This window comes from Rhinoraja longicauda, chromosome 21 (assembly GCF_053455715.1).
Source record: "Rhinoraja longicauda isolate Sanriku21f chromosome 21, sRhiLon1.1, whole genome shotgun sequence".
NCBI lineage: Eukaryota > Metazoa > Chordata > Chondrichthyes > Rajiformes > Arhynchobatidae > Rhinoraja > Rhinoraja longicauda.
In genome coordinates this window covers 18,782,819-18,809,336 of record NC_135973.1, presented here as the reverse complement: position 1 = coordinate 18,809,336, position 26,518 = coordinate 18,782,819, and the positions used below count along the sequence as shown (strand labels likewise).

At 43.3% G+C, this 26,518-nt stretch overlaps 1 protein-coding gene across 1 annotated transcript; it reads right to left on the bottom strand.

The window, feature by feature from the left end:
- Positions 1 to 442: 442 nt before the first annotated feature.
- Positions 443 to 25,857, bottom strand: ccnf (cyclin F). Its single transcript, XM_078418517.1, is given in 19 exon segments — positions 443 to 1,198; positions 2,905 to 3,077; positions 4,154 to 4,284; positions 6,025 to 6,124; positions 6,695 to 6,782; positions 9,146 to 9,326; positions 12,539 to 12,662; positions 12,770 to 12,934; positions 15,670 to 15,818; positions 17,155 to 17,232; positions 18,098 to 18,202; positions 18,601 to 18,654; positions 20,429 to 20,622; positions 21,399 to 21,466; positions 22,207 to 22,313; positions 22,957 to 23,111; positions 25,515 to 25,569; positions 25,571 to 25,657; positions 25,660 to 25,857. Coding segments are annotated over 19 exon segments (2,571 nt in total). The 3' UTR covers positions 443 to 839.
- Between the last annotated feature and the right edge of the window lie 661 nt (positions 25,858 to 26,518).

Sequence of the window (26,518 nt, the reverse complement as noted above, 5' to 3'; positions counted from 1 at the left end):
TAATAGTTAGAAGTGTAATTACCTTTAAATCAACAAGTTGAAGTGGTTTTGTCAAACAGCTGTAAACACGGTCTCACACCAAGGCAATGAACTTTAGTTTTAGTGTTGAACAGCCAGTAGTGACTCTAAAGTCTCCTTAACATTATTGTTTTCTTTTTAAAGGCAGTGGCTACAAACAAAAGTGCTATTTCAGTGCCTTGAATCAAGAAATGGCAGCATTGAAAGGCAGATTAAGGCAGCTTTGGTCTGTGCAGGTTCCAGCTGCATGCAGGGAGCTATGGAAAAGCACATTTTCCATTGAAACATGAAGCATGCGTCAATCTGGAAACCAAATCATTGGCCAAACAGCCCCAACGCCAAACACAACACCCATATATTAACATAACAAACTAGATGCACAATGAAAGTTTATTTGTTCAGTGTATTGGGCATTTTGGCCAATACTTAAGCAAACTTGATAATGACTAGGCATTTAAGGAAATGTGCACATTGTACCAAATTGTGCGATACTAAATTATTTCACATTCAAGCTTAATGTTGGGCTGGAGGTTCTAAAGCTAGAAGAAACCATTGGAAAGATTGGTATAAAAGAGTTTAAATGTAATGTTCCCAATGTTATAGGAATGTAAACAAAAACCTCGGCACCATCGCCAAAAAATCATCGATAGGCCAGATCATGTCAGCTCCCACCACTGTGGCAAGTAACCAATGTAAAACATTTAGGACAATTTAGTACAATGCATTTCCTCTTAATTTAGATTTTTTTCAAACCTCAGAACACTGTACAGAACCAATTACTTTACTCATGAAATTCATTACAATTAAACAGCAATTCTCTTTCAGACACATAAACCCAGGTTTGAGTCTTCTTTATCATGCTCTGCACCATTCTTGCGCTTGATAGGCCTTCTGCGAGAAGGCGGTAAGCCACGGTCCCGATCTTCCTGCTCGGATTCATTCACCACATGCAAGCTCTCCGTGCTGCGGGAGGAGCTCTCACTGGTCACAGAGGAGTATCCGGAGCTGAGTTCCCCTTGCAACTCTTGGAAAGCCCATGCTGCTGCAGATTCACTGCGGCTACATCTCTGTGACCCCGCAAGGAACTGATCACCCATCAAGCTGTCTTCACTTTCTTCATCTGGCCCTGCACAACTCCCACTTACTATTACTGCGGCCTCAACCCCAGTAACATCGGTACCTGCAACAAGACATTGAGTTGAACCTTGTGGACCAGCTGGTTAAACACTTACAAAGACGTTCATATGCAAAGGAGAGGAAATAAGAAGCGGCAGAGGTTTCTTCACTGTAGCAAACTAAAATAATGGTATTATTCATAAAATGCTGGAGTAACTCAGCAGGTCAGGCAGCATCTCGGGAGAGAAGGAATGGGTGACGTTTCGGGTCGAGACCCTTCTTCATTACTAGTTACTTCAGCAACAGTTACTCTGATTACTCTTCAGAGAGAGTAGGCACACAAACCGCATGAATAAACGTTAATTTAGACACATGCAGATCAATCAAAGAGAGACAGCTTAGATTTGTTAAGAGATCCCTTCTGAGCGATGGCTCAATTCTTTGTGAAGGATACAAGGGTAGTGTGTCTGGTGGTCTACTTGCTTTTAACAAGGCTTTTGGTAATATCCCACATGGTAGGCTGGCCATGGAAAATGCTGCGGCAAATGAGATCCAAAGATACAACAGACAATGGTTGACGGGTGTATAGTGGTCTGAAGGTTTTTACCTGTGGACTCAAGCGTGTGATCGCCACAGACAGCTGTGGACGCCGTCAATGGATATTTTTAAGGCGGAGATTGACAGATTCTTGATTAGTAAGGGTGTGAGGGTTATGGGTGAAGGTAGGAGAATGTGGTTGAGAGGAAAAAATAGATCAGCCATGATTGAATGGCGGAGCAGACTAATGGCCGAATGGTCTTATTCTACTCCTAGAATTTATGAATTCCTGGCCTCGTTTTTTGGGGGGACACCTCATTGAATAGTGCTCATACATACTGAATAGTGAAAGGCTTGGATAGAGTAGATGTGGAGAGGATGTTTTCACTGGCGGGAAAGTCTAGGACAAGAGATCATTGCCTCAGAATTAAAGGACGTTCCTTTAGGAAGGAGATGAGGAGGAATTTCTTTAGTCAGAGGATAGTGAATCTGGAATTCGTTGCCTCAGAAGGCCAAGTCAATTGATATTTTTAAGGCAGAGATAGATAGATTCTTGATTAGTACGGGCGTCAGGGGTTATGGGGAGAAGGCAGGAGAATGTAAGGAGGGAGAAATAGATCAGCCATGATTGAATGGTGGTGTAGTCTTGATGGACCGAATGGCCTAATTCTATTACATGACCTAAAGAAAATAGCTACGAGGAAAGAATGGATTTGCTTTCTTTGGAACAGAGGTGTCAGAGGGGAGAATTAAATCAAACCATTCTAAATCACGAGGGGACTAGATGAAGGAAATAGGAAAGATCTCCCATGCTGAGGGATTAAAATTCAGGGGAGACTGATTCAAGTATTAGGATGTCATATCTTATTTTTTTTTGAGGTGATGAAGGTGATTGATGAGAGTGGGGCAACGGATGTTGCCTGCATGCACTTTAGTAAAGCTGATGGCAAAGGCTAATCCAATAGATTAAGGCACATGGTATTTATAGTGACTCGGAGGTACATTATATTCAAAATTAGATTGGCCGTAGGAGACGGTAGTAGTGGAGGAATGTTATTCACGCTCAAGGTCTAGACCATTGGTGTTCTGAGGGATCAGTAGTGGGGCTAATTACTTAATTTGCAGATGTCACAAAAACAGGACAAGTTGAGCAATTGTTTGGGATTCTGGAAGCCATTCACAAAATACATTTACATTTCTGTTGTGAAGTGTACAAAATAGAAATGTACTTACCATCAACATGTTTCTCCTCTTCACTTTCCTGGTCTCCGTCATAACCTGTGCAGGACATGTCTAAACTCAAATCGAGGAAATCCCCCAGGAAGGTGTCCTCATGATTAGACAATTCAACAATAGGAGTTGCCACAAAGTTGCATCTGTCTTCTCGAAAACTATCTTCTCTCCGTCTAAACAAAGGGAATAAAAATTCTCAGGAAAACTAGCAACTGATCTGTGGAACTTAGGCCCCAAAACACATTGACGGCAAACATGCAAATTGCCTCTGAAGGTCAAGTGTCTGGGCCACTGAAGTGTGTGGGCCAGGTGAGTTCAAGCATTTCTGCAGACCTAAGGGTTCAGAGAGCTGTAATCCAAAAGCAGGTGAATGAGATTAGCCCAATATGCTAGCTTGGCCAGTATAGACAAGGTGGGCCAAAGGGTTGGTTTCATGCTGTTACAGCACTCTGACTCGTAAATACTAAATGTTAATATAACATTTAATTATGATTGGGAACATTGTTTGATCTCTTGCCACTGTTGCTCTCAACATGCAAGTCAGCATAAGAAACTGACGCGCCAAGTATTCCAATTTACAAGGACGAGTCATCAAAAGGCAAATGTTGTGGTAAATTTAGAGGCTAATGCTGAGCAAGCTCCCTTCCTCAAGCTGAGACTGGGGCAGTGCCTTGCAGGCAATGGTCCTCCACTCAGCCAACAACATTTCCACAAACCACAGTGGAGAATAGGTACAGATAGTATGACTAGCATTGGGATCAAAATGGTGCAAAAATAGAAAAGTTGATCTGTGAACAAACCCATGGAAGCTAATTAAAGCCCTCCAAGTAATATACATTTGTGGGAGCTGGATAAGGAATAGGAAGAATATGGAGACTGAAGGGTACTGCACAGGTGACAAGAGATGTCACTGCTGCAGACACAGGACTTCACCAATCAGACAGCATCTCAGCTGTTAAAACCGTCTTATATTACTTTTTTTTTAAAAACTATTTTTTCTTATGACATTGGAGGCCATTCAGCCCATCAAGTCCTTGCCAACCCAGAGCAATTGCATTTTCCCTCTTATTTTTCCACAACCTATGTGGTGTCACATAGCCACCAGCTCCCCTCCGACTCTTCCACCGTTCATGTCTTTGAGAAGTGGGAACAACCAGGTCACAAAATACCATGACAATTACTTGGTCGGAGCTACTGCTTGACGTAAACCTTTGTTATATCTTTAATTAAGCTTTACAACAGTTCTTACCGTTTTGTTTTGTTGCCTGAAGGTGACATCAAAAATGTGTGGATCTCAGGATTGGTGTGATCAGAAAGCGATGAAGGTTCACTTTCCTCTTTTATTCCTAGCAGACTACACAGCTCAAAATAATCCATCACCTAACAGTGACACAAATGTACAGTTAACAGAACACTGCAATAACTTCTCTTCCAAAGTTACTGTGATAAGAACCTTTACCCTGGCCGTACCAGCTTTTGATGTTTGTATTGCGACCAGCATCCAGGGAACTTTCCCATCCAAAGGAGGGTATAGTTTTGGGTTAAAGTGAAACATAAGTTTATATCAATAATGCATAAAGGGCAGATCAGGAGGAGGCATCAACAGGAGGGTGATTGCAGCAAACGTCCGGGGTTTGGGAGGCAGCTGTGCTGTGGAGCACCTAGAGATCATTACAAGGAAGATTGCTTGGGCTGTCTTTGCATGTGCCCCCCCCCCCCCCCCCCCCGCGGATCTCCGTTGATGGCAAGGAAAATTAGACTGAATATAAAAGTCAAGATAAATGGGGAAGTACAATTGGCAAAGAATTTCAAGAGAAATAGATTAGCAAAGCTTTTATCTATAAATTAGGGAATCCCAAGGACACACGTCGCCATAAATTTTGCCTGGGAGCAGAGGGGGAAAATAGTTGGAAACCGAGGACTTGTGCACATGCTGGAACACCCTGACTGCAGTGAAATTTAAATTTGGAATTTTTAAAAACTAGTCAGCGAAAACGATGACCACAAAATAACAACTCAAGGAGTTATTAGAAGGAAACTTAAAACAATTATGAAACTAAGCAAATAAATCCAACATAATTTGCCATTTCAACAGAGATGTCCTAATTCTTTAGGGAACGGGGGTTCCCCCCTTCCATTATAGATGAGGCTCTCACTAGGGTCTCCTCGATATCCCGCAGCTCCGCTCTTGCTCCACCTCCCCCCATTCGTAACAAGGTCAGTCCCCCTGGTCCTCACCTTCCACCCCATCAGCCTTCGCAAACAGCATATAATCCTCCAACATTTTTGCCGCCTCCAACGGGATCGCACTACTGGCTTCATCTTCCCATCTCCACCCCTTTCTGCTTTCCGCAGAGACCATTCCCTCCGCAACTCCCTGGTTAACTTGTCCCTTCCCACCCAAACCACCCCCTCCCCAAGCAACTGCAGGAGATGCAGCACCTGTCCCTTTACCTACCCCCTAAACTTCGTCCAAGGACCCAAATAGTCTTTTCAGGCGAGGCAGTTTCACTTGCATCTCCTCCAACCTCATCTACTGTATCCGCTGGTCCAGGTGTTAGCTCCTGTACATCAGTGAGACCAAATGCAGGCTCGGCGATCGTTTCGCTGAACACCTCCGCTCCGTCCGCCTTAACCTACCTGATCTCCCGGTTTAACTCTCTCTCCCATTCCAAATCTGATCTTTCTGCCCTGGGCATCCTCCATAGTCAGAGTGAGGCCCAGTGCAAATTAGAGGAGCACCTCATATTTTGCTTGGATAGCTTACACCCCAGCGGTATGAACGTTGACTTCTCTAACTTCAAATAGCCCTTGCTTTCCCTCTCCATCCCCTCCCCTTTCCCAGTTCTCCCACCAGTCTTACTATCTCCGACTACATTCTACCTCTGTCCTGCCACTCCCGACATGTCTGAAGAAGGGTGTCGACCCGAAATGTCACCCATTCCTTCTCTCCCGAGATGCTGCCTGTCCCGCTGTTACTCCAGCATTTTGTGTCTACCTTTGATTTAATTCAGCATCTGCAGTTCTTTCCTACACATAATTTGCCATTTGACTGAGAGTTTTGATTGCTCAGTGCTTTACCAATACATCACATTAGCTCCCCTACCCAGAATAACCTACCTTTTCTTTGCTAATTTGCTGATGGTATTCGTCCTCAAATCGTTGCTTCACAGCAGTAAGAGAGACTTGCCTGTAATCCCTGGGCACATCATTATGGAAGCTAGCAGAGATTTTTTAGAATAAATCATGCAAAATAATTAATTTCTCATCCCTGAACATTGTTACTATGTCCTCTCTAATAAATGCACATGATTAAATTAAGGTAATTTTAAAAAGATAAAATGACTATATACTACCATTTACCCAGCAAGTATGAAAAGTTACATTAAACATTGAAGTTATATCCAGCCATTATCCTCAGTGAAATGGAAATAATCTTCGGAGCAAAGCCCCTTTATCAATTACTATGCAATTTCTTTGAGCTCTGCTTTCTACAGTTCATGGGGGAGTATTATAGATTGCCTTTGAAATGGCACAAAAGACAGCTGTTTAATGGTAGCAGTGCCCAAGAAACTGCTGGATGAAATATTGCAGTATTGATGGTACTGATGGCCCTGAACATGGAGACCTGGAAACATTTAACCGGCGGTCGGTAAAAGCTGCATTAATGCAGACGGACTGCTCAAAGTGTGTTGGGCAATTAACAACTTGGGAAGAACTATTTGAAAATTTAAGATCGGACATGCACATCATATATAACACGACACAGATGCCATTTGGTAGCTCTCACCATTTTTTATGCAGGGTTATTACACATGGAATTAGATTCTCTAACGTAAATCCAGTGGATTCTGTAAGCTGGCTTGACCATGGGAGAGCTAGGAGCAGAGGAAAAGACAAAGACAGTGTTATAGCCACAGAGATTTATTGTGCTTTCAACCAGAATTGTCACTGAACATGCCAGATCTTCTTCCTTGTAATGAACTGAGCACAAATGGCGGCAAGAATAATGAAAATAGCTCCACTCTCTGCCCTCTTCCCGAAAGCTTATTTTCTAGATCCCTGCCGAAGGCCAGAATTCTACGGCATTACCCAAACCTATCCCTCAGCTTACCTCCAGCGCTTTAGCTAACAAACATGTCTCCGAGTCACAGTCCTTCCACCAGTGGGAACAATTTCATCATTCACCATTTCAATCCCTCTACTCTATAGAAGCAGCATCCCCAGCCTTCTCCTTGTAAACTATTCTTCATCCTGCAATCTTTCTCCAGTTTCAATAGCAATAGCTCACCATAGTCGGCTTAGGAAATGAAAAAAAGAATAACCATGGAGCTCCTCAGAGTTCAATTCTGCTGTCAAGCTGTCATGTTAGGCTCTCTCAACTTTTTTTATTAGTTCCAACCTACATCAACCTCATCCTTGTAAACTCAAAATGTTTAGTTTAGTTTCAACACGAGTTTTACAATTTTGTTGATTGATGTTAACTAATCCATATTCAGATTTTGTTCCAGGTTGTTCCTTTACCTATTTACTCACTGCCAGAGTTACAACAGATTTGTTTATGTTGCTGGGTTTAATGTTATTCCTTCTTTGAAAGTACATAGAACAGTACAGCGCATGAACAAGCCTTTCAGCCTACCATGTCTATGCTAACCACAACGACACATTAAACTAACACCACCCTTCTACACATAATCCATACCCCTGTTCATGCTTGTCTCAATGCCTCTTAAAAGTTGCCATCGTATCTGCTTTCAGCATCTCCCTGGCATCTCGTTCCAGTCACCGATGACATTGTGTAAAAAAAATGTCCTCCCCTCACTTTAAAGCTATGACCTCTAGTATTCCCTCCTGGGATAAATAGAGTTCTATCGTATTCATCCTATACACCCTGGAAAAGGACTGACTATATCATTATATTCCTCTATAAACTTCTGTCATGTCTCCCCTTAGCCTCCAAAACTCCAGGGAAAACAATCCCAGTTTATATCAAACCTCTCCTTATAGTTGTTACTCTCTAATCCGGAAACATTCTGATAAACCTCTTTTGCACCCCCTCTAAAGACTCCACATCTGTCCGATAATGGGATGACAAGAAAAATTAATCGATCTCTGTCTTGAATATATTGACGGAGCCTACTACAATCCTCTTGGTAGAGAATTCCAATACTTGACACTTCTGGGCAAGGAAAATTTCTCCTCACGTTAGTTCTGAATGACAGACTAATTTTGAGCCTCTAATGCCAGGTTCTACACAGCTTCGCTCCATGAGAATCCTGTTTTATTGACATCATCTCCCATTCTTCTAAACAAGGCAAACACCCATTCTGCCACATATGGGTCTAGGAATCGTCTTGGTAAACCTTTGTTGCATCCCACCTATCACAAGAGTGTCTTTCCTGCGGCGGGGAGACCAGACCTGTACACGGTATTTCAGGAGCAGTCTCGGTAGCATCCTGTACAATTTCAGAGGCACCTTTACTCTTGTGCTCAATTCCTCCTGCAATAAACACCAATGGCTGCCAACTAGTTAAATCAACACATTGATCTTTACATGCATCTTATTGAGCAATCCTTTAGTCCTATCATTTTTTTGCCAACCCAGTAGCTGAACTACACCTTTTATGGTGCTGCGACAGCATAATCTACCTTGGCAAAGACCAGATGGCTCTCATCTCTATACAACCAGTCTTGGTTTGAAAAGACTCGTCATTTTTCAATTGCTGCTTTTATAAAAAATAAATACCTATTTACCTGGACCAGGTACATACAGAAATTGTCCCTTCAATCAAGTTTTAATTGAAAAGAAAACAAAGCATGTAATGCACATGAAGATTGGGGGAAAAAAAATGAATTGCAAGATGAAATGCTTTGTACTTGTTGATTTTTATTCTGCATAAGAACATAAAGATTAGTGTGGCAACAGGATTCGGCCCTTTGGGACTGCTTCGCTATTCTTTAAGATGACAGCTGATCTACTTTCAGTGCCAGCTTCTAGCACAATCCACATATACTTCAGTTCCCTCAATCACTGGAAATTGATCCGTTTTCAATTAAAACAATGACCAGTTCTACGATGGAAAAGTCCGGTTTCACCAATTTCAGAGACAGTAAAACTTTGCTGAATTCTTTTTCACAGCTGCACAGAATTCTGCATTTGCCAACACAGCATCATAAAACTTTACCTATTTGAACAACAGGAAACAAGTGTATAGTGCATATCACAATGTAGTTTACTAACCTTGCTTGTGGAGTACTCGAGCCAACAGCAAGGCGGCAGCAGCGGTCATGGCTGGGGAATACTCAGAGATGTCTGTGTACAGCAGTGAAAGCTCACAAATGTAGTTAAATAGATGTATTGTGTGCCTTTCTAATGGAGATATTGCCAGTAGCACTTCTGCATAATCTAAAATAGTAGGTGTCTGCAAAACAAATGTCTGCATTAACTATGCACTGTATGTTGAGAGTTGGATTTAAAGTGAACAAAACACAGAAAAGTTCACTTTTCATTGAGAACATACAATTCCGTATTAAAACAATCTATAGCCACATCTGCTCAGGCAATCGGAGAATGATACACACATAAAACAAGACATTATTTGAGAAAGGGTTCCGACCTGAAACATCACCCATCCTTTTTCTCCAGAGATGCTGCCTGCTGCCTGACTATTCCGGTACTTTGTGTCTAACTTCGGTATAAAGCAACATCTGCAGTTCCTTTCCACACATTATTTGATGTTCCTCTTCATGAAGACAGGGGCTGGGACACACTTAGAATCTTCCCACCCAGCGCCGGGGTAAACACAGACCACGGTATGAATTGCAGTCAACCATGAGATGAGTTAACAAAATAATTTCAATGTCAAGTGGTCTTTCAAAACACAGTGTTGAAGCAAACTCCATACCTCCTATATTGTGAGGGTCAATCAGACCATTTTAGCTAAAATGGAGTTGTCAGCTAAATTAGCAGCACACCATTCCAAACCCTTCGAAAACAAGTAGATGTTCGAAGATATTCCCAAACAAGTCTAGTTATGACAATAGACAATAGGTGCAGGAGTAGGCCATTCAGCCCTTCGAGCCAACACCGCCATTCAATGCGATCATGGCTGATCACTCTCAATCAGTACCCCGTTCCTGCCTTCTCCCCATACCCCCTCACTCCGCTATCCTTAAGAGCTCTATCCAGCTCTCTCTTGAAAGCATCCAACGAACTGGCCTCCACTGCCTTCTGAGGCAGAGAATTCCACACCTTCACCACTCTCTGAGCAAAACACCGCAATAGTTGGGCAGACCACCTGCGCCCCCTACCGCAAGTAGTGCAGAAATGGTGCACAACAGGCTAAGTGTAGCACTGCCTGATTGGACGGGTTAATGATTGGCCCACGGGAGGGGGGTATGGCAGTCTGAATGCATGAGAAACTCCAAAGGACCGTGCCAGGCTCCCTTCCAGAGCAGGAGAAAACCCCAGCCTCGGACCATGTTATGAACGGTGCCAGGAGGTTGACACCAGGTCATTAACCAGCGGTGCGCTTTGCTGTGGACAACGTGCAGGAAGGAACTGCAGATGCTGGTTTACACCAAAAATAGACACAAAATGCTGGAGTAACTCAGCTGGACAGGCAGCATCGCTGGATAGAAGGAATGGGCGACGTTTCGGGTTGAGGCACTTCTTCAGTTTATAGAGGGGGCACAATGAGTAATTATTTTTGGAAGTAGTTGAGGAGAAATTTCTTTACTCAAAGTGGTGAATCTGTGGAATTCTTTGCCACAGAAGGCTGTGGAGGCCGTCAGTGGATATCTTTAAAGCATAGATAGATTCTTGATTAGTACAGGTGTCAGAAGCTATGGAGAGAAGGCAGGAGAATGGGGTTAGGAGGGAGAGATAGATCAGCCATGATTGAATGGCGGAATCAACTTGATGGGCCAAATGGCCTAGTTCTATTATCCCTTATGACTTTAACAATAATCTAGATTGATCTACAAGGAAAGGACCACCGCGGGATCCTATCTTAGAGAATATTAACGCCAGAGGCTCAGGATAGAACGTGACTATGGGTACTGTCTATACGGAGTTTGTATGTTCTCCGTGATCTCGTGGGGATTCACGGGGTGCTCTGGTTTCCTCCTGCTTGGTTTGTAGGTTAATTGGCTTCTGTAAATTGTCCCTAGTATGTAGGATATAACTAGTGAATGGGTGATCGTTGGTCGACGTGGACTCAGCTAAAGGGGTCCGTTTCCACGTTGTATCTCAAAACTAAACTAAGCGGAGGGACTGGTGGAGGAGGATAGTCATACATCACAAAGCAGACCTTTCGGCCCAAATCGTCCTTGCCAACCAAGATGTTTATTCAGATTAGTTCCATTGCCTGCATATGGCCCATATCTCTCTATTCTATTCATGTAATAAGCATTTCGGAGCTAGTGACATAACTCTATATATTTCAAAGTAGTAATAGGAAAAGATAGACATCGCCCAAGAATAAATATCTTAAATTGGGGGAAAGGCTAATTTCATCAAAATAAGACAAGACCTGGAAAGATAGACTGGAACATCCATTTAGGTCATGTGATAGGAGCAGAATTAGGCCATACAGCCCATCGTCCACTCTGCCATTCAATCGTGGCTGATCAATCTCTCCCTTCTAACCCCATTCTCCCACCTTCTCCCATAACCCCTGACACCCGTACTAATTAAGAATTTGCAGGTGAATCTATAGCCGCACAAAGAAAAAAAAGTGTTTGGACCAACATGTTTCCTGAGAGTGAAAACCTAGCATAACAAGTACAGGAAATGTCAGATGTCGAAGGTTGGATAAAGAGAGAAAAAGGAAGCAAATGACAGATAGAGAACTGAGGATGGGGAGACCCGTCAAGGGTAAACTCAAGTGAAATTCCAGTGCAGGTCTCCAGAGGTAAAGACACTGTAAATAAATTAGTGGAAAATTTCCAGAACCAGATGAGATTTATCCCAGGCTGCTACAGGAGGCAAGCGAAGAGACTGTTGGTTGCTGGCGGAAATTTGTAAGTCTTTGTTGGACACGTAAGGCACCAGAAAACTGGAGGATAGTAAACATTTATTCTACATAAAATTACGAGAGGCATGGATATAAATAGTCGATGTCTGCTTCCATGATAGAGCTGGAGGTTGAAATTAGAAGCTGTAGGTTTAGAGGGATGGGGTTTAAAAGTATCTGCGTATAACTTTTTCACACAAAATGAGCCGCTGGAGGTGGTGATGTACAGAACAGTAAAACCATTCAACAGGGCAGGTAATTAAAGGAGCAGTGCATAAGCATATGGAATTAATACAGGCATGGGATTAGTACAGGTAGGTATGATGGTAAGCATAGATGGAGTGGGTTGTAGGGCCTGTTTCTATGCTGTAATTTCAGTGCGCTCAACTCGGCTATGTCACAGCTCCAATTGAAAGGAAGCCATGGACATCTTGAGGTGGAGCAGTCTCGTACCAAGTATTAAAGAATATACATAGTACAGGCTTGCAAAATCTGCAACACAACAATGATTTTTTAAATTTCTTGCCCATGCTTATTTTGTTACAATTATCATTACAGGTTTCATTATGAACAAATACCACTTGGCTCAGTTCTGCATTGCACTTGTAGTCACTCACTTTAATTTTTCCTCGAAGCGCAGAAATTATCTCTCCCATCATTCGTACCAGATCTTCATACTTGTAAGTGTTATCCGTTAGCCAGACTGCTTCACGAATAGTTAGGATCTCTTTACTAATAAAACTATGGAGGAAGAAATTCAAATAAGAAATCTCTGAAGACTTCGAATTGGAAGAAACATTTCTGAGCACCAGTTTTATGAAGGTAAAATCGCAGCTTATCAACTTTACCGTGTGCAGATAACCATACAAGCTATCCCCAGCAACTGGAGTCTGCCCCTGGGCACAGAGCGCAGCATTAGGTATCGATCCACATTGGCCACAGTGACATGCAGACACAAGCTGGAAAAGTCCTTCATGCTGGTCACCTCCACTAGCCAATCGATTAAAATATACCTGCAGAGACAGAAAACTGCTGGTTACAACACTGCCATTTCTGTACAGGATTTTGAAGATGTTGAAGCAGCATAAAATAGCAAAAGATATGACGAATGTGCAGGTAGGATAGTACCTTGGTATATTAAACAAACATAAGGGGAGAAGCAATCGATTCAAGAAAATGGAATTACACAAACAGATCTCCAACCAGCAAAACAATCCACCTAGAGGCTAAACCTCTTCTTTCAATGGGTCAGATTTTATTGTCATCCACAAAGTGTGTTATCAAATGTCTCTCAACATCAAGGTAAAACTTGGAAGGTAACTACAAGTTCTATTCTAAACTTCAGGAACCATTATGGCGCTAAACCTAGAACACAGAACAGTACAGCACAGATACAGGCCCTTCAGCCCACAATGTCTGTACTAAAATTTGGTGCCAAGGTAAAGTAATTTCCGCTGCCTGCCTACACATTCCAAACACCCACAACTCACTTTGCAAAACATTTACCCTGTACCCCACTTTAAACTTTCCCCCTCCAACTTTAAAGCATTGCCTGCTCAGCTTTGACTTTTCTACCCTGGGAAAAATGTTGTGACCGCCTACCCTACTAGATCTCCCCTCATCTTCCGACACTCCAGAGAAACCAATCCAAGTTTGCCCAACTTCTCCTTATACCCTCTAATTCAGGCAGCCTTCTGGTAAACCTCTTCTGTACCTTCTCCAATAGGGCTGTAATGGGGCGGTCAAAAATGCCCACAATATTCCAAATGCGACCTAACCAAAGTGCTATACAGCTGAAATATGACGACACACCTCTTATAGTAATGCCCCAACTAATGAAGGCAAGCATATCATATGCCTTCTTTACCACCCGATCTACATGTTGCAAATTTCAAGGAGCTATGCATTTCGATCCTTCTGTATTTCAATGCTCTTAAGGGGCTTGCCATGAACTATATACTTTCCACTTACATTCAACATCTCAAAGTGCAACATTCCACCCGTGCTCAAATTAAACTCCATCTGACATTTCTCCGCACATATCTGTAACTAGAATCATACAACATGGAAACAGGCCTATCAGCCAAACTCAGCCATGCTGAACAAGTTGTCCTATCTATTTGCTCATGTTAAGCCCATATTCCTCCAAATTTTCCTATCCATGTCTTTTAAATGTTATTGTACCTGCCCCAACTACTTCACATGGGACTTTACCCAACGCCTTATCACGTAGACAACATCCATTGCCCTATCCTCCAATCACCTCATCAAAAATATCAAGTTTGCAAGGCATGTCCTGCCATAGACAAAGCCATGCTGACTGTCCCAAATTATCCCATTGTCTTCCAAATGTAAGTAAATCCTACCCCAAAGAATGTCCAATAGCTTCCACCACTGACACGAGGCTCACCAACCCATACTTCCCTGCTTAAATACAGGAACATTCAAAATGGAAACTGTCCTATATATAAATATGTATATGTTCCCAAAATACAGCCGAAACGGTACACGATCGTGCAACGATTTTAGGGGCACCTTACTCACCATTCACCTGCAGTGTGCAGTATCAAGTTTTGTTATAATTTAAATGTAATTCACTTTATAAACTTGAATAAACTTTATACCGTGAATGACAAGTTTTAGCGTGGCAGTCGCGCCTGCGGAGTGCGTTCCCATTTGCCGGGCCCAGCTGTTGGGGGAGGATTGCCGGGCCCTGCATCTATGCATGCGCAGTTGGGGGAGGGTTGCCGGGCCCGGTGGCAGGCAGCAACGCCGGGAGGACCGGTGCCCACTCCGGCATGTCTGCGCCTGACCTTCCTCCCGTCACAATGGGAACCCAACGAGTCCACGGGTCGTGTTTTGTTCAATATTTTTACGCTATCGTGTACCGTTTTGGCTGCTTTCTGCCCAACCAATTGTTCAAGCGCTTTTAGACCCAAATCTAGTTGATTATAAAAACATCAAAGTTAATGCCTACAAATTACTCATTGCATAAAGAAGGCTTATTTTACAAGTAATTGGACTCTCTGCCACTAAATGGGAATGGTACAATGTTCAATAATAGTTCTCATTTTCTACAGCTCTTCTTACCAGCTGCCTGCCCTGCCAATCATTTCCAGCATCTTCTGATTTAAATCGAGTGACATGATTTGACATCAGGTTGCTTTATTGAGGCAAATTAAAAAAGCAAGAGAGCAGTGACCATATGAAAGGGAGCAAGCTGAGCAGAATAGAATGACTCCATGTACCCACGACTGATTTATATTATTGATTTATTTTAAAGAGAAGCTATTGATTTCACTCAAATTATCCCTGCAGGATCAAAACCATTACAGGGAGTGCTCAAGATTCCCACTGCTCTTTTGTGAGTGTCATGATTGCATGCAAGCATGATCTAGCTCTTACTTTAGGAATTCTACTTTATTCACTGTTTGATCTCTGTAATGTGCAGATTTTTAAGTGCAACAACAATGGAAAAAATTAACTGCGCGAGAGACATCCTCTGTATACAAGCCATCATTCGTACAAAGTCAAAAATGCTCTTAATTTACGCAACTCACTCCTACACATTTACCCTTTTAGCCCACCAATTTCAGTAAATCTGCGTTAAATTCCCTTCAAGGCCAATATAACCTTTCTGACATGCAGTGTGGAAAACTGACAGCATCAAGATGAGTTATTTGGATCGAATACTTCTGTTTAGCGTTCCAATTTTTTTTAAAAACAGGCTGAAGATATCTGCATTTACCTCATTGTGTCATTCATGCCCTTTTGTACTTTGAACATTTTCTGTTTGAAGGATGGATGGGAAGACTGAAAAATCTGGGTCACAAGGTCTTTAGGTTTAGATTTCAGTCCACACAGACTGGCACTTCCACAGGCTTTGGCTAACGTCAACTGAAACAGAATTATAAAGATGTAGCATGCAATTCAAAAATTAAAAGCAAAATTACTACAAGACCCTGTCTTCACAAAAGCCAGAGGCATACTTAAATAGATGGCACTACCGGTTGCTGTGTGATGACTGGCAAGGAGGGAAGCTTTAGACTGCAGGAAGTTCGGTAACAGAAGGAATAGCAGCATTGCAATTGATAAGAACATTTATCTCAGCAAGCTCATATTTATTCGATTCCCGCAGGTTATAAAAATCGATTGAGCTTGATCTTGAAGACAACCCTCACGAGGAAAGATGGTCATCTCCATTCTGGATGATCAACTACTTTGTGTGCTTTAGAAAATATAACACTTTATTCAAACAAAATGCAGGAGACAACAGGTCAGTTTGTATGATATCTGTCACAGGGAAAATGTTAGAGACCATTATTAAAGATGCCACAGCAGAGCATTTAGATAACCAGGAAAAGTCAACATTATTTTCTTCAAGGGGAAACATGTTTGACAAATTACAGAGGAATGCGTAAATATTCTTAGATTTTCAGAAAGCATTTCATAATATGCCACTTCAAAAGGTTATTGTGGGGAAGATAAAAACTCATTCTGCAGGAGGTAGCACAAAGTACAGTACAACATAGGACCAGGCCCTTTGGCCTGCAAATAAATCGATATCCTTCCAATCCCCGCATATTCATATTGGTGTGGATAGCAAGTTGGCTGGCTAACAGAAAGAACTGGCATAAAAGAGCCTTTTTCCGGTTGGCAAGATGTAACAGGGCTCAGTTGAACACGTGGGCAGATACCCTCGCCAGGGAAATCATCTTTGCATCCATATAGTGAAATCATGTATGAAATGTGTATGCTTCAATTGAGATCTGAGGCAAGTTGTCAATTTGGATCCAAGTTGGCGTGGTAATAGGAGACAGATGGTGATGATGGAGAACGTTTACTATTTAGAAGTCTGTGATTTTACAGTCCTTAAGAATAAGAACACGTTGTGTGACACCCATCAACAAATGAATCGTATTTGATCTGCACACGTCCACAACAAGATCACCTTCTGGATAAGATTACCTTCAGTTTGAATATATGTTTTCAATGTGCATTCTGTCTCAATGTTTTTCATAGAACTACAGGCATAGAACTAACAGATTTCAAGCCAGTCCACAATGAAAATTGCTCATGTAATAAATACCGTTTTATAATCACTGACTGAACAAAGCTTAGATGTCCCACTATAATATTAATTTTAAATTCTCCCACTGTCATCTGCATTACCAGTTAGAAGACTGTGGCCATGCCCGGTAAAGAACACTATCGTTTCACCTGCTACACATACCTGCGCTTCCCAGCACCCTTTGGTTGCGTAATCACGCAATGTCCTCAGGCTCTGGAGATACCTCCCAGGGTCAGCCACCTAGCAAAACAAAGACCATCTGTAAAAATCCAGCAGGAAGAAAAGTGGCATGCTGGTGCAGGGAAATAGGAAAGATCGGCAAGCCCTCTTTTATTTTTTGGAAAAGATTTATGAGGTTGAACTCAAAATTCAAGATACAGGTGGTCCTGCTCTAACAAAAAAGGAGAGCTGCTGGAGGAGGCTCAGTGGGTCGGGCAACATCTGTGGAAATGAACAGGCAATGTTTTGGGTCGAAACCCTTCATCTAGAGATGCAAACATAGTGACTCTTGTATGCTGCCTCAGTGTAATCTACTAGTCTTACACTCTTGACTTAGGTATGATTGTACTTACGCATAGTAAGATTTTACTGAATTGTATGCAAAAAGAAAATGTCACTCACTCCTAGGTACATGTGACAATCATGTACTTTTGTTCTTTGATTGAATAAGTGGAGGGAAAGTAATCTCTATAAAGAGCTAGCAAAAAGGGTGGGGTACAAGATGGCAAGGAATGGGTGGGTAGAGCTGAGGAGGATTTGATTGGCAGTAACAATCAGGTGGAATAGGGAAGGGTGGAGCGACCAATAGAGGTGATGTGAACTAAAGGTTGCACATTCTGGAATGCAATGGAAGGGAAGGACGGAACAACAGAGGGAGGGCACAAACTAGCAGAAATGATCGGTCTAACGTTCAACCAGCCAAAATAGGTAGACAGCCTTTGCAAAAATACTGAACCTCTCATTGAAGGCTGCAGCCAGAGCTCAATAGGACAGATTGCTTGAAAGATTGAGCTGTACATTAGCAATTTCTGGAAACCCACCCGGAACATGCGTTATTGCTGGAGTATTCCATTCCAGAAATTCAACACTAAAAAACTAAACTTACTGCTTCTTTATGGTTTCCCTCCCAGAGGTAGAAAGAACTTGGCAAGCAGCCATGATTAGAAGATTCTTCAAACATTGATATAGCCTGTTTCTGCCTTTCTTCATCCTAAATTAAAGGAAATGTTTATTTAATAGAATACTACAGACATTAATTTTCAAAAAGCATCTTTAATATTGTAAGATGTACTGCAAAATTTCACAACAGTATTAAAGTAAATGAAATATCACGGAGCTATCAGGGCAGATAACTACCACAATCAGAACAGTGAGTGAAGGAGGGAATTGCAAGGCTCAGCAGTGAAAGATAAACAACTGTCAATTAGTTTAAATTAATCAGCATCGTGACCACAGCTAAAACAGCACAAACATAGATGGTTACAGGCTTTAGAATAGTTGTCAAATAATAGTCAAATCCAGAAGTGACAGAAGGCATGCATGAGGGTTTCAGAAGAAGTTGCGGGGCCAGTGGACTCAGAAAGATGGTTTAATTACCACGGTACCAACCTCAAAGAGACTCAGAACTTTGGCCAAGCAGTAAGTTAGCGATGCCGCCTTAGCCTAAAAAAGACAATACAGGATCTAAAAATTTGCCTGAGTCTGTTATAACATTCAGCACCTCTGCCCAATTAATTTGGCAAATCACAACATAATATGCATCAAGGAGATATCTGAATCCACTGCTTCTTTTACAAAATAGTATTCAGCGAGGTATTTCAATTCTACCATATTTTGTATGCAATTATGAAAGTTAATCTATAAGTGAATGTCTTAATATATTTTACATTCACAAGGTTCCTTGGAAATAAATTTTAGCAAAAAAGGAAACTAGAAAGTTTCCTGGAGAACTGGAAGGCGACCGTTATTTCTCCATAGCTGTGACACTACATTCTGAACTGTGCTTATTTTCTCTATTGTACTGCTTGTTGTACTCATGTATCGTTTGATTTGACTAGAGAGCACAGCTTTTCATTGTATCTCAGTACACGTGACAATAATAAAGTAACACCAGTACTAATACCAATCCATTTAATGTAAATGGTCAGAGCGATTGGCAGCAGTTTTCCCAGAAGTATCAAATTAATGCCATGTTTACTATGATGAGCCAAAACATAAAATTAGCAGATGTAACACAATGTTTTTTAAATCAATTTAATGGACAAATGTATCCATGCTTACTGATTTATTCACACCTGGAGAAGTCGGATAGCACTGTGAGAATCATGTTTTTTGATTTCTCCCGTGCATTCAACACCATCCAGCCGGGGCTTCTGGGGGGCAAGCTGGAGCGCACAGGAGTGGATCACCACCTCACATCCTGGATTCTGGACTACCTCACCAACCGACCACAGTATGTGAGGACAAGGGACCTGGTCTCGGACATGGTGGTCTGCAGCACAGGGGTTCCGCAGGGAACAGTGCCAGCTCCATTCTTCTTCACCTTGTTCTCTGCGGACTTCAGGCACAGCACTGCAAACTCCTATCTTCAGAAGTTCTCTGACGACTCTGCCATCGTCGGTCTCATCACAGGCGACGATGACAGGGCGTACGGAGAACTGATCAAGGAGTTTGTGGACTGGTGCCAGCGGAACCGCCTCCGGAGCAACGCGGGGAAAACCAGGGAGATGGTGGTAGATTTCCTCAGACGCAGCCAGGTCCCCCCCGACACCGGTGAACATCCAGGAAATGGACATCGAGAGGGTGGATTCTTATAAGTACCTGGGTGTCTACCTCAATAATAAATTGGACTGGACCGAAAACACCGATGAGTTATACAGAAAGGGGCCAGAGCAGACTTTATCTGCTGAGGAGTCTCAGGTCCTTTGGAATGCAGGGGGGACTCCTAAGGACCTTCTACAACACAGTGGTTGCATCAGCCATTTTCTAAGGAGTGGTCTGCGGAAGGGAAGAGACTCGACAAGCTGGTCAGGAAGGCCAGCTCGGTCTTGGGTTGCCCCCTCGACAGTGCAGGTGGTGGGAGAGAGGAGGATGATGGCAAAGTTAACATCGCTGCTGGACAATGACTCCCACCCCATGCAGGACACTGTCACTGCACTGAGTAGCTCCTTCAGTGACAGACCCCTTCACCCCAAGTGCGTGAAGGAGAGATATAGGAGGTCCTTCCTTCCCGCTGCTGTGACTGCACAACCAGCACTGCTCCCAGCAGATGAGTCAACAGTAACAGTTAAGAACACAGAAAACTGATGACAATTTATCCTTGTCTTTACTTGAATTCATAATGAATGATCTCTTGCTATCCACTTTGCTGCTGCAACACTGTAAATTTCCCCGGTGTGGGACGAATAAAGGAATATATTATTTATCAAAAACTTACTGAGCGTAACCGACACTCGTTCTTTAAACTGTCATAGACTACGGCCTTACAGCAACTCCCAGTCAAAGACCACGGTGGTCTAATGAACAGCCAAACAAAGGGACTTGCATCAGCATTCAAACTTTCGGCCAGGCTGAAGAAGTGGGAGGCCTTCAGTCCATTCACTTCGGCACGGCCTTCATCAGCAACTGAAACTGGGAATAAGTGCATTTCATTACTTAATGGAAAGCAACAGAAGTATAGACCCACTAAGTCACGTTTTAACCACAAGCCTGCCGTGTTTAAAAATTGCTCAGAATATTATCCCATTTCATTCCACCCCTTCTTTCACAAATACAGTGGACAAGCATCGACAATCTCAATAGACAATAGGTGGAGGAGTAGGCCATTCGGCCCTTCGAGCCAGCACCACCATTCAATGTGATCATGGCTGATCATTCTCAATCAGTACCCTGTTCCTGCCTTCTCCCCATACCCCCTGACTCCGCTATCCTTAGGAGCTCTATCTAGCTCTCTCTTGAATGCATTCAGAGAATTGGCCTCCACTGCCTTCTGAGGCAGAGAATTCCACAGATTTACAACTCTCTGACTGAAAATGTTTTTCCTCATCTCCGTTCTAAATGGCCTACCCCTTATTCTTAAACTGTGGCCCCTGGTTCTGGACTCCCCAACATTGGGAACATGTTTCCTGCCTCTAACGTGTCCAACCCCTTAATAATCTTATATGTTTCAATAAGATCCCCTGTCATCCTTCTCATCCAGTGTATACAAGCCTAGTCGCTCCAGTCTTTCAACATTCTCTACATTTAAATAAGGCCCATTTAGAGAAGGTGCTTTTTCTGGATTCCAAATTGGAGAAATGGAAAACTAAATCAGATTTTGTGGGATCCTGTGGGAGAAAATTACGTTCAATTCATCATCCAACAGTTCTTGTAAATCGTCAATTGATTTTAAAAAAATCAATACTTACGTCCTTCATTGTAAAGGTATGCTATCCCTAGCTTTATTGCCGCCTCAAAGCTTCCACTTTCTGCAGCCCTAGAACAAAGTTTCATGAAGATTATAACAAAGATTTACTCTTGCCCCCATCCGCAAATTAATATTTTGGCTTTAATAATTTCACAGCAACAATTTTACTCTGCATTCTAACAATTAGTTATCTGCATTTCATGTATTTAGGGACTATTTTCCTCGTTCATTGACTATTCAAGGGCTCTTGAATGACTATCCAATGCTCAAATGAACATTTGCTGGTTTAGCACATGAAGTATAAGTGATGATGCAACAAGCAAATGCAAAACTGAATAACTTACACCCAAACAATACAAGCTAATGAGCAAGGAATGATGCTGGCCCCATATCAAAAGGAGGATGATACTGGAATCTAGAAGTGGTAACAGGGTATACACAAGAAACTGCAAATGCTCATGCAAGGAGTTCAAGATGACTTATTTATCATACTCGAGTCCAGAGGAATGTCTCAAAGCATGAAGTCATCCATTCAGGACACAATAAAGAAATGTCTCCACTCAAAGTACAACGGTTGGGGAGAACCAGTGGGAAGTCAGTAACTGAGTATATTCAAGAGGGAGATTCATAAAAATGTTAGACAACAAGGCAATCAAATGATAGAGGTCTCATGCAGGAAAGCAGTCCTAAGGTAACAGATCATTCTTGCCTATATTGTATGGTGAGGAGGCAGCAGGAGCTGAATGCCCAGAGCTCTTCTATTTGTGTTCTTTGTAAATCACACACCTAGACACATCTGATAACCGTACCTTTCAAAGAGCCACCGATTTACTGGAGAAGGCCATATCTCCTGAAAGTTTGCATGGGCCCAAACACTGGAGTGATTGTCAATAAGGGATTTAAAGAGGGGGTGTACCTGGAAGACAGGAGTTGAAGCATTTCAGCTGTACGCATTTTACACAATTTATATTAAGAACAAAGCATTTTTTAATTTGTGGAAAGACTGATTTGTTAGAGATCCTTTCCTCTGTGACAGGACGTTTGGTTAGCTACACTTGTGACTGAATTGTCCGTGACACTGTGTTCCAAGGCTATTGCAGCTGGAGAGATCCGCTCAGCTGTATAGTTAAAAACCAATCACAGCAAATCCAGACCATATATCATAGATTAACCTTTCAATACCCGACCAGTGCCATTCAGAGCTCCAACACCTCCCAGGTTTGCCAGCCTTTTGAAAAGAACACAAGATCTACAGTACACAGACCCACTTACTAGACTGATCATAGAATGGAAGTACTTGACACTGGTCGTTGCTGCAGAATAGTGGGAGGAGTGGTTCAGAGATTTTCACAATACCTGGAATAAGCTGCAAATATGTCTCAATACAACTCAGCAATTGGTCAATGTAGGTAAACACAAACTTCAAATCCTCTGGTTGTGGATTCAGTCACAATTGTATAAATATGCCACATTTGAAGTAACTTTTGTTGCATCTCTTTTGACATGAGTGCGTATTAGTTTTTGCATTCTCATCTCACCAGTTATGTAAATGAACTCACCGCTCTGAAATGCAGAATATCCTGAGCAGGAAGACATTGCAAAACATAGAGCAACACATCAGCTGGAAGACTGAGTAGCGTCATGGCTGGTGCACTTTTCTTCACCTTTTGTTTTGCAAGTAACAAAAAACATTTCGCACATCTACAGCGAAACACTGAAAAAAAAGCATAGAAAATAATTTTTCTGCTACATTTTACTGACTATCCTAGTCGGGGGGGGGGATCAAATGGTGAACAAGTGAAAACTATCACACTACACAATTTAAAATTCATACAATTTGTTATTTATGGAGGTGGCTCTAGAAATAGTGGAAGCATTGGAGATCATTTTTCAATGTTCTATAGATTCAGGATCAGTTCCTGTGGATTGGAGGATAGCAAATGTTATCCCACTTTTTAAGAAAGGAGGGAGAGAGAAAACGGGTAATTATAGACCAGTTAGTCTGACATCAGTGGTGGGGAAGATGCTGGAGTCAATTATAAAAGACGAAATTGCTGAGCATTTGGATAGCAGTAACGGGATCATTCCGAGTCAGCATGGATTTACGAAGGGGAAATCATGCTTGACAAATCTACTGGAATTTTTTGAGGATGTAACTAGGAAAATTGACAGGGGAGAGTCAGTGGATGTGGTGTACCTCAACTTTCAGAAAGCCTTCGACAAGGTCCCACATAGGAGATTAGTGGGCAAAATTAGGGCACATGGTATTGGGGGTAGGGTACTGACATGGATAGAAAATTGGTTGACAGACAGAAAGCAAAGAGTGGGGATAAATGAGGCCCTTTCGGAATGGCAGGCAGTGACCAGTGGGGTACCGCAAGGTTCGGTGCTGGGACCCCAGCTATTTACGATATACATTAATGACTTAGACGAAGGAATTAAAAGTGCCATTAGCAAATTTGCAGATGATACTAAGCTGGGGGGTAGTGTGAATTGTGAGGAAGATGCAATAAGGCTGCAGGGTGACTTGGACAGGTTGTGAGAGTGGGCGGATACATGGCAGATGCAGTTTAATGTAGATAAGTGTGAGGTTATTCACTTTGGAAGTAAGAATAGAAAGGCAGATTATTATCTGAATGGTGTCAAGTTAAGAGGAGGGGGAGTTCAGCGAGATCTGGGTGTCCTAGTGCATCAGTCAATGAAAGGAAGCATGCAGGTATAGCAGGCAGTGAAGAAAGCCAATGGAATGTTGGCCTTCTTAACAAGAGGAGTTGAGTATAGGAGCAAAGAGGTCCTTCTACAGTTGTACCGGGCCCTGGTGAGACCGCACCTGGAGTACTGTGTGCAGTTTTGGTCTCCAAATTTGAGGAAGGATATTCTTGCTATGGAGGGCGTGCAGCGTAGGTTCACTAGGTTAATTCCCGGAATGGCGGGACTGTCGTATGTTGAAAGGCTGGAGCGATTGGGCTTGTATACACTGGAATTTAGAAGGATGAGGGGGGATCTTATTGAAACATATAAGATAATTAGGGGATTAGACACATTAGAGGCAGGAAACATGTTCCCAATGTTGGGGGAGTCCAGAACAAGGGGCCACAGTTTAAGAATAAGGGGTAGGCCATTTAGAACGGAGATGAGGAAGAACTTTTTCAGTCAGAGAGTGGTGAAGGTGTGGAATTCTCTGCCTCAGAAGGCAGTGGAGGCCAGTTCGTTGGATGCTTTCAAGAGAGGGCTGGATAGAGCTCTTAAGGATAGCAGAGTGAGGGGGTATGGGGAGAAGGCAGGAACGGGGTACTGATTGAGAGTGATCAGCCATGATCGCATTGAATGGCGGTGCTGGCTCGAAGGGCTGAATGGCCTACTCCTGCACCTATTGTCTATAAGACGTGCTCAAATATCCATTGTGATATCTCGACCCGAAACATCACCCATTCCTTCTCTCCAGAGATGCTGCCTGGTGACAGGTAATCATACCCCCACCCTAGACGCCTGCTCTGTGCACCCCAATCCCCTTCCTTTCCAGCTCTCCCCCACGCCTATCCTCACCCCTGGTGGGGGAAGGGGAAGACCCAATGCAGAGTGACAGGAGGTGGATGGACCCCATAGACCTAACTCCAACCCATTTCCCACCCCCCCCTTCCCACCAAACCCACCCCTCACCAAAACCCATCCCCACAAAACCACCCCTCACCAAAACCCATCCCCACAAAACCATCCCTCACCAAACCCCATCCCCACAAAACCATCCCTCACCAAACCCCATCCCACAAAACCATCCCTCACCAAACCCCATCCCCACAAAACCACCCCTCACCAAACCCCATCCCCACAAAACCACTCTTCTACCCCCCCCTCCCACAGAATCACTCGCCATCCCTTAGTCGTCGTCCCCCCCAAACTAGACCTCATCCAATCCCCCCCAAAAAACCACCCTTCCATCCAACAACCTCCCCACCCAAACCACCCACACCTCTCCCCTCTCCCCTCGCGTCCTCTCTCCCCCTTCGGCCTCCCTCAGCCGGGGGAAAAAACCCAACGTAGAGCAAACGGGGGATCTACCGGCCCGGCCTCTCCCCCACCCAGCGCCCCCCCCCCCCATGCCCAGTGATCGCCTCACCGTCCGACCGCATTTTCAACCGACGCCGCCGTCTCGTCAATGTTGAGGCCGACCGAGACTGACTCTCGGTGCTGGTGCCCGCTAGATCCCGGTGTCCCGCTGCCGGTGCCGCTCGTGCCCGGTGTCCCGCTGCCGCTCGTGCCCCTCTCCCGCCCCGCGCGCTGACCGTTTCGAAGCCGCCGCTCGCAGACCTATTCAAAATAGCCAGTCGTGATTGGCCGACCCCTGCGTCGACACGCCACGCCCATTGGCCTCCCCGTCGGTCAATCAGAAGCTCTTGATCACTCTCCTCCATCTTCATTGGTCGGCTCGGCATCACTTCCGGATCGCTGGGGCTTCCCATTGGCTGCGGACAATGCATTTTCGAATCGGCACCGCAGGGACGTCAGAGCTGTGCAGACCCTTCGGCCCATCCCGTCCCTGCAGTGCAGGCACTGTGTCCCACCGAGTCCATGTTGATCACGGCGGCATACTGAGCTCGTCCCATTTGCTTGGATTTATCCAATATCCCTCCAAACCCTTGCTATCCAAATATATCTGTCCAAATGTCTTTTAAAAGTCATAATTGTATTTACTGCTAGAGCTTCGTCGGGCACCTCATTCCAGAAACGGACTAACCAGAGTGGAAAAGTTGCCCTTGAGGTCGTTTAAATCTCTTTTCTCTCACCCTTAAGCCGATGCCCTTGCACAAAGACTGTGAGCATTCAATTTATCCATGCCCCTCGTGATCATGTAGATCTCAATAAGGCACCCCTATTAATAAAGTCCCAGCCTATCCAACCTCTCCCTATAACTCAAGCCCCAAATCCATGTAACATTCTAAAAATCTCTTCTGCACCCTTTCAAACTTAACAACATCCTTCCTGTAGCCCTGGGTGACAAGAACACAGCACTCCAAATGTTGTCTCATCAATGACTGTTTAGCTGCATCATGTCCCAACTTTTGTACTCATTACTCATTCCAATGATGGCAAATATGCCAATGCATCTTCGCATGCACTGCC